We start from the raw sequence: 14,177 nt of genomic DNA on the forward strand, positions 1-14,177 counted from the left end.
CTCGACCTCACTGCACGTACATTTCAATGACCTGGGATGCTTCTCAAAAATACAGAGCTCTGGTCCCACCTCTGAGAATCCCTGTCTGTCCATCCCGAATGGGACGTGGTCCCATTTTCAAACATCATCCCAGGTGATTGTAATGTGCTAGCAGCTTCAGCTAATTCCTGAGTTTGGGACTGATCCATTGTGGGAGGCTCTTTGAGACAAAGAGGGCTGTAGGGAAAGTCAGCCCTGGCATTGGAAGGGCCGTAATTGCGGTAATCTCTGAAGGAATTTGTTGGCTTTCCTCAGGACAGCAATTCTCATAACATTTACCAAATTGAAAATCTTGCTTAATTCTGTAGGTTTACAGCTCCACAGAGGCTAGAGAAAGACATCATTTGGCACCAGAAACACACTTTATTCTGCTGGTGCAGATAATTTTGCAAACACTGGATACTGAGTTTCACATACTCTTCTGGAATTCCAATGCACTACATCCTAGAATGCAGAGAAACACAGTCATGGCAATTGCTCTTGCTGCCACCTGGACCAAGTGCTTCCAGAAACCCTCTTGGGTGTCTTTGCCCTCTCATTCTGAACTTCTGTGATGTTCTGGGAAGAGGTGGTTTTTAATCAACTCAGCATTTTATTTCTTGCTTTGGGGAACCGTTTCTATCCCATTATGCGCAGTTCAGATAGGTTGTCAATGACAACCGTTAACCCCACCTCTGCCCATAGAGACATGATCCAGGACAAGCCAACTCTAGTAGCACAATCTGGAAACAGTGATTGGCTCAAGAGGGAGGCATGGAGTTCAAAAAGGGCCAATCAGCATCGTTGTGGGAGGCAGTTATTATATGGATAACGGTAAAGTTCTTCCCGAGGATGCCAAGCTAGAGAGTATGGGTCTGGATTTATCAGTTGCCATTGTTCTCACACTGCGTGGATAAAGAAGCTTATTTGTAGAGTAGAGCCTAACAGAGATGAGGTAGAGAAGGAGGGAGGGAGAGAGGGAAAGGGAGAGAGAAAAGATAGAGAGGCAGAGACAGAGACAGAGAAACAGTGTTCTGTCAACAGTATGCTTGGTCCCAGGCCTCCAGGCTCTGGAACTTGCAGTTCTGTGAGCTCTCCCTGCACCCTTCCAGGGTTAAGCTTTTTGGAGTTGGGTTCTGTCTCTTGCAGCAAGAGCATCTTGACTAGGACAGATGACTTCTCAGTTTCTCGTGGGTCTCGGGGGTGGTGGAGGGGTGGGGGATGCACCGGAGAGTGAGGCAGGCGTGGTCAAAGAGCTTATGAGGCAGCTGCCCCTGGGAGGTCCAGGTGTCGGTCTCAGGGTCGTAGCAGTCGAAGGAGGCCGAGTCCTCGATGCTGCAGTCCGTGGTCAGATGCCGCCCCCCCGTCACGTAGAGCTTGTTCCCCATCACCGTGGCCCCGTGGTGCATCCTCCGGTCTTTCATGTCTGCGCATTTGACAAATTTGTTGGACTGAGGGTCATAAGCAAGGATCCTCCTTGTGTAACCTGAAAACCAAATGGCATATCGACAAGGTCAGCGATGCTTATTTGGGACTGGAGGCCAGCGGTCCGGGGACCTGTCTGATCTCTGACATCGCCTAACCCTGAGGCGGGACTCTGAGCTAAAGCGTGGAATGTTTCCGTAACCTGCCCAAGGTCTTGTTATGTGGCAGAGCTGGGATGTGGACCCGGATCCCTCTGACTTCAGTCTCTGCATCTTAACTCGAAGTGAGGGCAACACTGATGTCGTTCGTTCTTAGATTTAGAGCAGAGATTCCAGTGGCCTTCTCAGCCTCGTTAGCTTTTCCATCTTTCTCATTTGCTCATCCAAGAGCTTTAACAATCCCAAGACGGAGCCTTTGGGAACTCAGAAGTGGGTCCCCACGACAGCCCTATCTGGTGGGTACTCTTGTGATTCCCATTTTACAGATCAGCACACAGAGGCATAAAGAGATGAATAACTTGCCTAAGAGTGTACAGCCAGTTAGTGGCAGAGTCAGGATTTGTTGTTTTTTTTGTGTGTTTTTTTTGTGGTACGTGGGCCTCTCACTGTTGTGGCCTCTCCCATTGCGGAGCGCAGGCTCCGGACGCACAGGCTCAGCAGCCATGGCTCACGGGCCCAGCCGCTCTGCGGCATGTGGGATCTTCCCGGACCGGGGCACGAACCCGTGTCCCCTGCATCGGCAGGCGGATTCTCAACCACTGCGCCACCAGGGAAGCCCCCAGAGTCAGGATTTGAACCCAGGTCTATCTGACCCCCAAACCAGCCCTCTTAACCATAGTATTATACTACAATTACAGAGAAATTATCCCTTAGCAGCTAATCTTATTTACAACAGCAAATGTTTTTTTTGAGTATTTGCCCCGGGTCTGGGATAGTGCTAAGTGGTTTAGATAGATGAGCACATTTTATGATCACAACTCTGTGAAATAGGTTCATTATTTCATTCCTTGTTTGACAGGGAGAAGCTTCTAGATGAGAAAAGAGCTTTGTCAAGTCGTCCACACTCCCCTAGTTGGATGGGTGTACTTTTATTTTATTTTTTTAAATTTATTTTTTATTTTATATTGGGGAATTGTTGATTTACAATGTGGTGTTAGTTTCAGGTGTAGAGCAAAGTGGTTCAGTTATGTGCTTTAAAAAAGACTGTCTTGGGACATCCCTGGTGGCGCAGTGGTTAAGAATCCACCTGCCAATGCATGGGACATGGGTTCGATCCCTGGTCCAAGAAGATCCCACATGCCACAGAGCAACTAAGCCTGTGCGCCACAGCTACTGAGCCTGCGCTCCAGAGCCTGCTAGCCACAACTATTGAAGCCCGTGTGCCTAGAGCCCGTGCTCCACAACAAGAGAAGCCACCGCCATGAGAAGCCCGTGCACGTCAATGAAGAGCAGCCCCCGCTCGCCACAACTAGAGAAAACCCGCGCGCAGCAACGAAGACCTAACGCAGCCAAAAATAAATAAATAGATAAATAAATTTATAAAAAAAAAGAAAGACTGTCTCGTAGAAAAACATCAGTGACCGTTTTCCCATGGGAGATGCCAAGTTCGTGTCCAGCCTCTCGATCTTCTGTTAAAACTCACCTCCCACAATGACAATCCGCTCCCCAAGTACCACGGCAGGGGCACAAACATTCTTGATCATTCTCGTCTCCATTTTGAACCACGTGTTTCTGGAAATGTGATAAACCTGACAGAGAAATATAATCACGGCACTGCATTTTAAAGTGATAACGTTTTTTAAAGATAGAAATAGCAATTAGGAGGGTGAAAGAGTGGTAATTTCTCTTTCATTTCACTTTTTTTCCCAGTTCTTAAAATGTAGTTATCTTACTATCAGTAAACAAAATATAATTAAATAACAAAGAAGAATGTTCCCAGAAATTGGTCTTTATGTGGCTTTGTGAGCTCAGTGGTAGTTAAGTGTTTGTAGTATGTGTTTGCTTGCCTTGCTTGGGACATTTCTTTCTTTTCAGTGAGAAATGGAGCAACTTGGAAATGTGTAAAACCAGTGATTTTTCAAGCATTTTTATTTCTGGCTCATGTTTAAATTTCTAAATGTTCCAGTGTATCCGAGAGACTCTTAGGGCCAAGAATAAATTTAGGGCTAAAGGAGGAAGGCTTTTGAACAATAGGTCATGCCTGAAAGTCATTAGAATCCTAGAAAAAAGTAAGCATGAGAATAGGAAGAAAGAGCAAAGAGGTGGAGGCAGGATTCCTTGGCCTTGGTCTGAAATAGAGTAGCAAATCATGATTCCCAGAACACGTGCTCCTGTTAGATGCCTCAGTTTAAAGTTTAAATGTCAAATGCCAATTAGTTCATTACTGGCAGAATTTAGCACAAGAGATATAGGATGGACTTCGTATAAGAAACAAAGGAACAAAATATTCCAATATTCTTGACTGGAAATTCTTTCTGTACGAAATATTTTTGCCACTATATCAAAGGCCTTATATTTTATCATTTTACCAAATTTGATCTTCACAACCATCCTATGATGTAGATACCATTACTTCCCTCTGTTTTCCAGATTAGACCATTTAGGCTGAGAGAGGTGAAATGACATGCTCAAGGTCACACAGCTAGAGTAGTAGAAGAGCTAGTCTGACTGAACCCAGAATCCATGCCTTTATCCACCACACTCATGGCTCTGCTTGGGGCCATGGAGATGTAGCTTTTCTTTCTTTTTTTAAAAAAAATAGATTTAAAAAAAGCATTTACTATTTTAATTTGCCTTTATTTCAGTATTAGTAGTGTTTAAAGATATTTGGTGATGGTTTGTATTTTTGGCCGTGCCCCACAGCATGTGGGATCTTAATTCCCTGACCAGGGATCAAACCCGTGTCCCCTGCAGTGGAAGCATGGAGTCTGAACCACTGGACCACCAGGGAAGTCCCTTTTATAGATTTCTAAAATCGAAGTATAGTTGATTTACAATGTTGTGTTAGTTTCAGGTGAACAGCACAGTGATTCAGTTTTTTATATATATATATATATATATATATATATATATATATATATCTGAATTCAGATTCTTTTTCCTTATAGATTATTACAAAATATTGAGTATAGTTCCCTGTGCTATACAGTAGGTCCTGGTTGGTTACCTATTTTATATATGTATGTGTATATGTTAATCCCAATCTCCTAATTTATTCCCCTGCCACCCCAGCTTTCCCCTTTGATAACTATAAGTTTGTTTTCTATATCTGTGGGTCTGTTTTTGTTTTGTAAGTCTGTTCATTTGTATCCTTTTTTTTTGTTTTTTTGGTTTTTTTAGATTCCACAGATAAGCAATGTCATATGATATTTGTCTTTCTCTGTCTGGCTTACTTCACTTAGTATGATAATCTCTATGTCCATCCATGTTTTGTGAATGACATTAGTTTATTCTTTTTTATGGCTGAGTAATATTCCATTGTATATACATACCACATCTTCTCTATTCATTGATCTATTGATGGACATTTAGGTTGCTTCCATGTCCTGGCTATTGTAAATAGTGCTGCTGTGAACATTGGGGTACATGTGTCTTTTTGAATTATGGTTTTCTCCAGATATATGCCCAGGAGTGGGATTGCTGGATCATTTGGTAACTCTATTTTAAATTTTTTAAGGAACCTCCATACTGTTCTCCGTAGTGGCTGTACCAGTTTACATTTCCACCAACAGTGTAGGACGGACGGTTCCTTTTTCTTCGGTGTGGCTTTCTTGATGGAGGCTTTCAAGACTGAAGCCCTCTTGAAGTCTCTGTCAGTCCTTAAAGTTGGTGAAGCATAGAGGAGGCCACAGCTAGAGACAGAGGCAACCACAATGGCTGTCAAGCCTCATGGTTTCATCTGCAAATATGTGGGGAACACTCTTTGGAAACATGAGATCCTTGGAGGAAAAGCAAACACTGGTTGCATTTTACTTGTGTAATTGGCTCCTGGCTTTCTGTTCTCTATTAGCTTTGGGGATGGTTTCAAACTGATTCACTTTGTTGTACAGCAGAAACTAACGCACCATGGTAAAGCAATTATACTCCAATAAAGATGTTAAAAAAAATAGATTAAACATTTGTTCACAATCCTCACCATACCGCCAGAGAGGATGAGACAAGGACAACAAAGGATGGTCTTTGACCCATGGAGGAAGTGATACTTTGTTATGGTAAAGGATTTGCTTAACACCATCTAGCAACAGGGGTAGAAAGAAGGCCAGGTAGAGAGGTACACGCACACACACGATTTGCACAGTAACGCCACAGCAGTCTCGTCCTTAAAAAGAATGCTTGCGTGCAGATAAATCATCTGATGAAGAAATCTTTGAACCTATACTTGAAAATCCAACCTACCCCATCAAGTAACCCCAAGCATTCGTCTTGAACGATGTCTGAGTGAGTACAATTTCCATTACAAAACTAATGCTAAGTAGATAAGAAGAGCTTCCAAATTAATACTTTCCCCATTTTCCCCTTCTCATAAGCTGCAGTGTAAAAGGATCACTCACATGTTAGTGTTTTGGTTTTTGTTTTTTGGCTCTTCAAGCTTCTTGTTTAATTGTCCTAAACATTTCTTGATGAGGTAGCTTAAAAGCTTTTTTTGAGCTTTGTATTTATTCTTAGGAATCGGTAACAATTTTGTAATGTGAAATCATCAACATAGTTGTTAACTTTATTTTGAAAAATAGCTTTTTAAAAATGTAGGAGGGGGCTCTAGCCTTACACAGAAGCTCTTTATTACACCTGTGTTGTGTGGCCAGAGCTTGGAGGGGAACAGAACATGTCTCCCTTGGCTCAAGTAAATGAGTGGGATTTGGAACAGACTTAGAATCTGCCTAGATGGTCAGGGAAGAGTAGACAATGTGGGCTGGAGAAGTGAAGGAAAGAGAAAAACAAGAAAAGGATTGCATTGAAATGATCACTTTTCTGTTTCCACTGGCACCAACTTAGTCTGAGCCACCATCATCCCTTGCCTGGGCCTGTGGAAGAATCTCCCAACTCTCCTTCCTTTGTCCACTCAGGCCTCTTCCAGTGCCTTCTCCACAAAACGTCCAGAAGGAAATTCCAAACATGCAAATCTGACTACTTCACCTACCCTGCTACCCTTAGGCTTGAACCCCATTTCCTTGACAAGGCCTGGAAAGCCCTGCCAGATCAGCCTCATCTCCACACTCATCCCCCCAGGAATGTTCTGAAATTTCTGTAGGAGGGTCTCAGGGGCAGCAGTCTGGTGGAGGGGGTTGCTTGCGTGGCTTGGGACGGGGGCTGAGAGAGATTATGGGGGGACTGACCCTCCCCAGCTCCGCCTTGGTGCACAGACTTGCTGCAACCTGGTCATGCTTTCGGCTCCTCCAGGCGAAGGGCCGTGCCCCCTTCTGCTTCAGGGCCTTCGCGCCAGCCTCGTTCCTTACCCAGGAACGCCACCCCTCCCTCAGCAGATGAGTGTGACCCCTGCTCCAGACGCAGGCTCACCTGCTCAGAGAAGCTGCCGCCCGTCTCTGTCCATGTCAGAGCCCTCTGTCCACTCTGTGTGCCCTCCTCCTCTTTTACTCCTCATCCTCACCTGCCTTCTCTCTTCCTCTGCCTCTCTGCTCAAGTCAGCTTAAAGCAACCTCACAGAGTTCCCTCCAAAGCTCCCTGAACCCTCACACCCTGCCCGATTCCCTCGAGACTGGTTTAGGGCACCCCTATGCTCTTAGAGCACCCCTCTATTCAGCATCTGAATTGCAGTTGTCTCATAAGCTCCTGGAGGGTAAGTGGAATTTCCTGCTCATGTCTGCGTCCCCAGGGCCTTCTCTGTGGTTGGCACCCAATATAACTCCTCTAAATGAACACGGCAGATCTCAGGCGCCTCCTTGATTATCTTCATGTATCATGTAGAGGCTTGAAGTTTTTCATATCTAGGTGAACTGCAGAGATTAGAACTTGTGTCAAGGTGGAAAACACCCAACATTCTGACATTTTGATCTCTATTCATCACACTTCTCAGAGAGCCTGTTAGTGAAATTAGCATCTGTGTATCATTTAAGGCAGGGGTTCCTCAACCTGGCTGTGTCTTAGAATCTCCTGTAAACGTTTGTAAACAGTAAATGTCAAGACCTCCTACATAGAGATTTTGATTCAGCAGATCTGAGGTCAGGTTCCAGGGGATTTGGTAACAGACTGTGGACCAGTGCTTGGGAGTCTTCTTTTAAGGCCTTACTGATTTTGGTTAGAAGCCTCTGCAATAGTCCTATAGGACTTCACTGTCTGGCATTCGATGTGTTCTAGGTAGAACCGTTAGATATATCTGATGTACCTTTGTATGTATTAATCTTACACAAAAAGAATTCATAAATGGATAAAATCTGGCTGAAATTAAACTAACTTCCTTCCTTCTCTCCCTCTCTCCTTTTTCCTTCCCCTGCAACTGACCAGCATGTATGTATGTATTATATGTATGTGTGTATGCAGCGTACATGTACATATGTGTATATGTATGTGTATATGCATGTATTTGCATACGTTTCTATGTCTGTGTGTGCGTGTGTGTGTGTGTGTGTGTGTAGCCATGGTGGGAGGGACCCTTTACCTGGATAAGGCGCACAGGGTTCTGCATGATGTCCTCTCCCCCAAAAAGGTAGAGTCTTTGGTCTTTCACAGCGACGGCCGGGTGGAGGACCCCCAGTGGCATGCTGGCCATCCTCTCCCAGACGTTGCAGATGCTGTCATATCTCTCCATGGAGCCCATGACCCCGTGTCCTTCTCCAATCCCCCCGATGGAGAAGATGAAGTTCTTATGGGCAGTGCTTCTGTGGGAGTAGCGGGCTGCCAGCATGGGCTGCCCCAGCCTCCACTGATTGAATTTCAGGGAGAAGATGTAGACCTTGGGACTGACCACACTGTTCCCCGCACCCACCGCCATGCCTCCCAGCAGGTAGATGCTGCGGTGCAAGGTGACGGCCGAGGCCTTATACAGCCGGGCTGGGAGTTTGGCAAGGCTCTGCCAGTGGCCGGTCTGTCCGTCGTACAGCAGGACGTCCCTGGAGGTCTGCTGGTTGTCCTTCCTTCCACCCAAGAGGATGAGGAAGTCTTGGTAAGAGTTTCTCGGGGGGACATGCCACAGAGCCTGGAGGTCCGGGGCACTGGTGGTGCCGTACGAAGAAAACACCTGCCTCTTGGCTGTCTCCAAGATGGTCTGGCAGGGGGGCGAGGACTGCAGGAGGGCGTCGTTGGCGATGAAGTGGTAGAAGAAGGCTGGGTGGACGTACTGCAGCCTGACCTGCTTGAACAGTTCCTGCATGTATTGCTTCCGGGTCTGGACGTCATGCTTGATCCAAACCATGAGGGCCTCGAACACCTTCTCCTCCTCCGCGCAGAGCCCGTCATCTCCCAGGTAATCTCTCAGTTCCAAGGCCCAGAGCTCCTTCAAATCGTCCGATGCGGCCACCTCTGGGAAGTAGGTCAGGGCCACCTCCCTGGCTTTCTTCCTGAGGGTCTCACAGCTGAAGATTTCAGAGAGTCTGATCATGCCCAGGCAGTTGCTGGGGGCCAGCTGGCTCTGGAGGAAGGAGGAACAGGCCTCAAGCAGCTTGGGGTACTGCAGCATGGAGGCGGCCTCCATCAAGGGCAGGACGGTCTCCGCTGTGATGTGCGCCTCGCCCGTGTACACATACAGGATGATCCGCTCCAGAGTTGCAGAGTCGAGGCCTTTCAGCTGGACTTTGGGCTCGCTGCTCTCCCGGAAGTCGCTGCAGAACATGGCCCTGAAGTAGGGGCTGCTGGAGGCCAGCACGTTGCGGTGGCAGGGGACCTCCCAGGCCCCAGTGCAGATGCTCACGTCAGTCAGGATCCTGCTCTGCCTCAAGCCATTGAGCTGCCTCAACAAGTCAGAGGAGAAGTCATGGTCTTTGAAGAGCAGCCCATCTGGCGATTCCTCGTCCATCCTACAAAGATGGGGAGAAGTCCCAAGAGGGAGCACGTGCTGGAGGGTTTAGCTGCGGCGGCTCCAAGACCTAGAGCATCTATGTCCATTCACCAAGACTCCTGTGGGTATTGCCAAGAGTATGGCTCAGTGAAGATCGGAAAGGAAGGCCACCTGTGGCGCGGGCCCCACAGCTGACACCTCTCTTTTTGGTTACGATTACTCTCAGAGGTAACAGGCAAATGGCATCTGCAGACAATCTGAGAAAAACAAAACAAAACAAAAGAAAAACCAAAAAAAAAAAAAGAGAAGGTGGTTGGATAAGTTGGGCGAGTTGAAGGTGGCAAATGGTCACATGGTCTGAAATGTGAACCTGAAGCAAGATGACAGTCTGTGCATTTGACCGGCAGAAGTCTGTGAACTTTTCTCCAGATTCTCAGCTTGTCTGTTATTTAGTAAACTCATCTAAACATCTTTCTGGGTGTTAGTCATTCCCCACAGATATCATTCTGGGGGTGTGGCCTCTGTAACAAGACAGAAATGAGGGATGAAAGTGGACCTTTGAGATTTTTTTTTTTCTTTTTTAAAGCCTGACTTCACAGAGTCTTGTGGGTTTTGTTTTTAAAACGAGGTAAATAGAAAGCAGAGACCAAACAATACCCTGGACAGGGCTTATTGGATGACGTCTGGCTGTCCGTCTACCTGCAGAAGAATTAAACATTCGAGCTATTTACCTTGTTTTGCTGCAGTGACATCCACCGATACCTGCTCTGGCTGGTCCCTCTGGAGAGTTTCCACCTCTCGCTCCAAATGAAACCATAAACCCAGGCCTTTCCTTCAGTTGGCAAATAATTTGTCCTGGGAGAATTCTGGATTTGCTTATGCTGAAGGCACTTTCACAGTTTTCTAGACCTTTGTGAAAGAACTGCTGGGCAGGGAGACAGTGTATACATTCCAGGGCTAAGAATAGTTGCATATGTACTTTCCACTGTTATGACATGTGACTTTCCAGTTGCCTTTTGCAGCAACCCGAGGGCCTGCAGCGCCGGCGCATGCCCACATGCCTTGTTTCTTTGGCAAGTGTTTACATCGGCAGAAATAGATCTGGAGGAACGGCTTCTCTTAGAGAAGACCTCGCTGCCCACTTGGACACATCCCGAGTCCCTTGTCCTAAAAGTGCTTGGGAATTCTAGATGTCTGTAAACAGGTTGCCGTGACCTGGGGAAAGTCTCTGAAGATTGTCCTGGGCAAGTTGAAGGTGGCAGATGGTCACAGGGAAGCCAGAACATGGGCCCAAGGGTGTTGTTTAGTGGTGCTCTATTTCCTACCGTCTGCTGGCAGGATCGTTGCAGAGGGCTGAGAGTTCCTCCTTCAGGCTCCGAGGTGATGGTGTCTGTGATGAAAGTTGTCTTAAATATTTGTGGAGCATTCCAGAGTTTCTAGACTTGGGAAAGACCAAACCTTTATTGATCCTCCTTATCACAGGGGCTTCTGTTTTGAAGTGGCAAGGGCAGTAGTCTTGTGGGTCATACTTGCTTCTCACAAGAGCCCTGCTGACTATTCTTCAGTTAGTTTTTTATAGTTCAGATTTGCTTTTCTGTTTTATTTTTCCATTTTTTCCCTTCAGGGAGGCTTGTGCTAGAGGGAGGAGGCAAAATATGTTGCTCCAGGAGAGGGGGGTGGGTGGTTGGGAGAGAGAGAGAGAGAATGAAAGGAAGAAGAAGGAGAGGGAGGAGGAAGAGGGGGAGAAGAGGGGGGGAGAGGAAGGAGGAAGAGGAGGGAGAGGAAAGGGAGGAGGAGGAAGAGGAGGAGGGGGAGAGGGAGGGGGAGGAGGAGGGGGAGAGAGGATGGAGAGGAGGAGAGGGAGGAGGAGGAGGAGGAGCGGAGAGGGAGGGGAGGAGGAAGAGGAGGGAGAGGAGGGGGAGGAGGAGAGGGAGGGAGAGGAGGAGGAGGGGAGAGGAAGGAGGAGGAGGGGAGGGGGAGGAGGAGGGGAGAGGGAGGAGGAGGAGGAGGAAGAGGAGAGAGAGGGGGAGGAGGAGGGGGAGAGGGAGGGGAGGAGAAAGCGGAGGGAGAGGAGGAGGGGAGAGGGAGGAGGAAGGGGAGGGGGAGGAGGGGGAGGAGGGAGTGGAGGGGAGGAGGAAGGGAGAGGGAGGAGGAGGAAGAGAAGAGAGAGGAGGGGGAGGAGGAGAGGGAGGGAGAGGAGGATGAGGAAGGAGAGGAAGGGGAGGAGGAGAGGGAGGGAGAGGAGGAGGAGGGGAGAGGAAGGGGGAGGAGGGAGAGGAGGGGGAGGAGGAGGGGAGAGGGAGGAGGAGGAGGAAGAGGAGAGAGAGGAAGGGGAGGAGGAGAGGGAGGAGGAGGAGGAAGGGGAGGGGGAGGGGAAGAAGGAGAGGAGAGCAATGATGGTGATGGAGTAGGATGCAGCCTTCAAATGTAAGAGTTAGAACCACGATGGAGGGAGGGTTATAGAGCAACCAAGATGAGTTAAAGGGACCCCAGGTCTGTCCTGCCCCTGCCCCTGCCTCCGGGGAGGTCCCGATTGAGGGTACCAGCAGTGAATGGCAGGGAAGCCCAGCTTTCTCTCCTGCTCAAGTCTTGCTTGGACTATTGCAACAGCCTCCTGCACTGATCTTCCTCTTGCTCCTGTCTCTCCCTCCAGTACATCCACCCCGTCACCACCCGAGTCACCCTGAAGAAGACAAATCAGAATCGGCCAGTCTCCACGCTCCCCCCACCACTGCATCGTGCCCTTCAGTGGCTCCCCCGTCTGTAGGATAAAGTCCATACTCCTTAGCAGGAACCAAGGAGACCAAGTGGTCTCCTGCCACTTCCCTGTCCCACTTACATTTTTTCACTCGAGCTCCTTCAGACAACTTGCAGATCCTTGTATGTGTCTGGTCCTTGTTGGGAAGGCTGGGCTGGGCTGGACTTTAGGGCACCACAGAGCATGGTGGGAGGGGGAGTGTCTCTCATAGTGGCAGATCACAGAGTAGATCACGCTCAGAAGAAAATCAAGGTCAGGAAAACATATCCATCCCATGTCATTGGGGCCATGCGCCTGGAGGCCAGAATTAGGAGCAAAAGATCTGAGCCACGTGGGTCAGAGACCCTTGGAGGTACAAGCAAGGAGCTGGAGAGAGCAGCTGTTTGTACAGCTATCAGAGCTGGTGACTGTTCTTGCACTTCTGAACCGTGCTGGGGACGTACGAGCAAGTAGCCAAATTCCTGAAAGGGCCTGAGGTCCCTCTGTTTGCGTTTCTGGGCCTTTGTATGTGCTCCTCCCTTTGCTGTCCTTTCCATTTTCACTTCTGAACTACTATTCATCCTTCAAAACGTTGTTTGTATATCAGCATCTCTGAAAGTCTTCCTCGACCCTCTCAGTACTCAGTACTCCTCTGTACTGTTTCCACACCCTCTGCACACTTCCAATAGTACATGCCTCATACCCTCATTGCAACTATGTTTGCCTGTTTGTGTCCCCCTTGTTAGAATGGAAGTGTCTGAACAGCAAAAACTTTGTCTTAATTGTCTCTCTATCCCCAGCACGTAGCACAGTGCCTGACACATAGTGGGTGAATTATATATAGTTCCTGAATTGAGCATAACAGAATGGAGACTAGGGAAAAAGAGGGAGCTCTGCCAGGTGGCCTTCATGCCCCACCTGCTATATAAGTTTAGCAGGGCTCCCGTGTACAGCTTGGTGCATGTCCATTAGGCTGCAATGCACACTGTGCTCTGGAGCAGCCCTGGATGTCCCTCATTTTGATCAAGTCCAATAACATGATGAAGTGAAAAGTAAAATAATTGCTTTATACCACAGAGCAAGAGTTGAGTTCAAGGTTGGAAACTGAACCGAGGTCTTCTCAACTCCAAAGCTAGTGCTTTAGCCCTTGGCCTCGGAGTCAGCACAAGGAAAAGTTATTTCCTTATTGTTCTGAAATGACTATATTACTTCTCTTCCAGCCAGTGGGCAAGCCAAGAGTTTGTTGTGAGGGCAACTAACATGGCGCCACCCATTGGCAGGAATCTTGAAGTTTCCCCTACGTTTTCTAACTAATTAGACCTTCTGGAATCCAGCCCTGTCAAGTCTTCAGACGAGCCCTGGTGTGCAGCCTCAATGTCTGACCAACTTTAATAAATCCTTTGGATTCTAAAGTTTAAAAAAAACAGGCCCCATTCCATTGGCCTGGCCTACTAGGAGAATTCTGGCTCTACATTAAACATCAGGAAAAGACACAAATAATCTTGGTGTTTACCTCCTAGCAAACACACACATATAACACTAAGCCCAATCCAAAAAACGTATCTATCTCCCACAGCATGTAACCCCAGCCGGCTACTTTCAGTTCATGAATCTAATTGTCTCCCAAAGTTTTATGTTCTTTGTCTTAACTTTATGTCCCGACCTTCTCTGGGAGATGTCTTAGTTTAGGGTCTGAACATATGGGAACTTAAGATAAATGAGGACATTCAGCTCCTTGCCTCTCCTTGTGATGAAAGTTGTGTCATAAGGAGTCAAGAGTCAGGCTTCGAGGGCATGAAGACTCGGGAGAATCTTGACACTTCCTCTCAGCATCTATGTGGTCTTGGGCGGGTAGCTTATTTTTTTTTTTTTATTGAAGTATAATTGGTTTACAATGTCATATTAGTTTACCACATAGTGATTCAGTGTTTTTACAGATTATCCTCTGTTTAAAGTTATTACAAGATAATGGCTATAATTCCTTGTTCCATACAATATATCCTTGTTGCTTATCTATTTTATAATAGCAGTTTGTATCTCTTAATCCCAT

The 14,177-nt window shown here is 47.3% G+C and overlaps 1 protein-coding gene across 1 annotated transcript; it reads right to left on the minus strand.

Annotated features, from left to right (window-relative positions):
* Positions 1 to 382: 382 nt before the first annotated feature.
* On the minus strand, positions 383 to 10,334 carry KLHL38 (kelch like family member 38). The gene is made up of 4 exons (XM_059042796.2): positions 10,122 to 10,334; positions 8,056 to 9,647; positions 3,085 to 3,190; positions 383 to 1,504 (listed from the first exon to the last, which is right to left on the minus strand). Exons 2-4 carry the CDS (start codon positions 9,406 to 9,408, stop codon positions 1,182 to 1,184), a joined length of 1,782 nt encoding a protein of 593 aa, XP_058898779.1. The 5' UTR covers positions 9,409 to 9,647; positions 10,122 to 10,334; the 3' UTR covers positions 383 to 1,181.
* Between the last annotated feature and the right edge of the window lie 3,843 nt (positions 10,335 to 14,177).

The sequence above is a fragment of the Kogia breviceps genome, chromosome 17, assembly GCF_026419965.1.
Source record: "Kogia breviceps isolate mKogBre1 chromosome 17, mKogBre1 haplotype 1, whole genome shotgun sequence".
NCBI lineage: Eukaryota > Metazoa > Chordata > Mammalia > Artiodactyla > Physeteridae > Kogia > Kogia breviceps.

Coding starts and splice junctions, on each gene's coding strand:
- KLHL38 (XM_059042796.2), bottom strand. CDS start 9,408: ATGGACGAGGAATCGCCAGATGGGCTGCTCTTCAAAGACCATGACTTC. Junction 3,191..8,055: donor ACCCTGTGCGCCTTATCCAG/GTAAAGGGTCCC, acceptor TTTCTCTGTCAG/GTTTATCACATTTCCAGAAA. Junction 1,505..3,084: donor GCGGATTGTCATTGTGGGAG/GTGAGTTTTAAC, acceptor TTTGGTTTTCAG/GTTACACAAGGAGGATCCTT.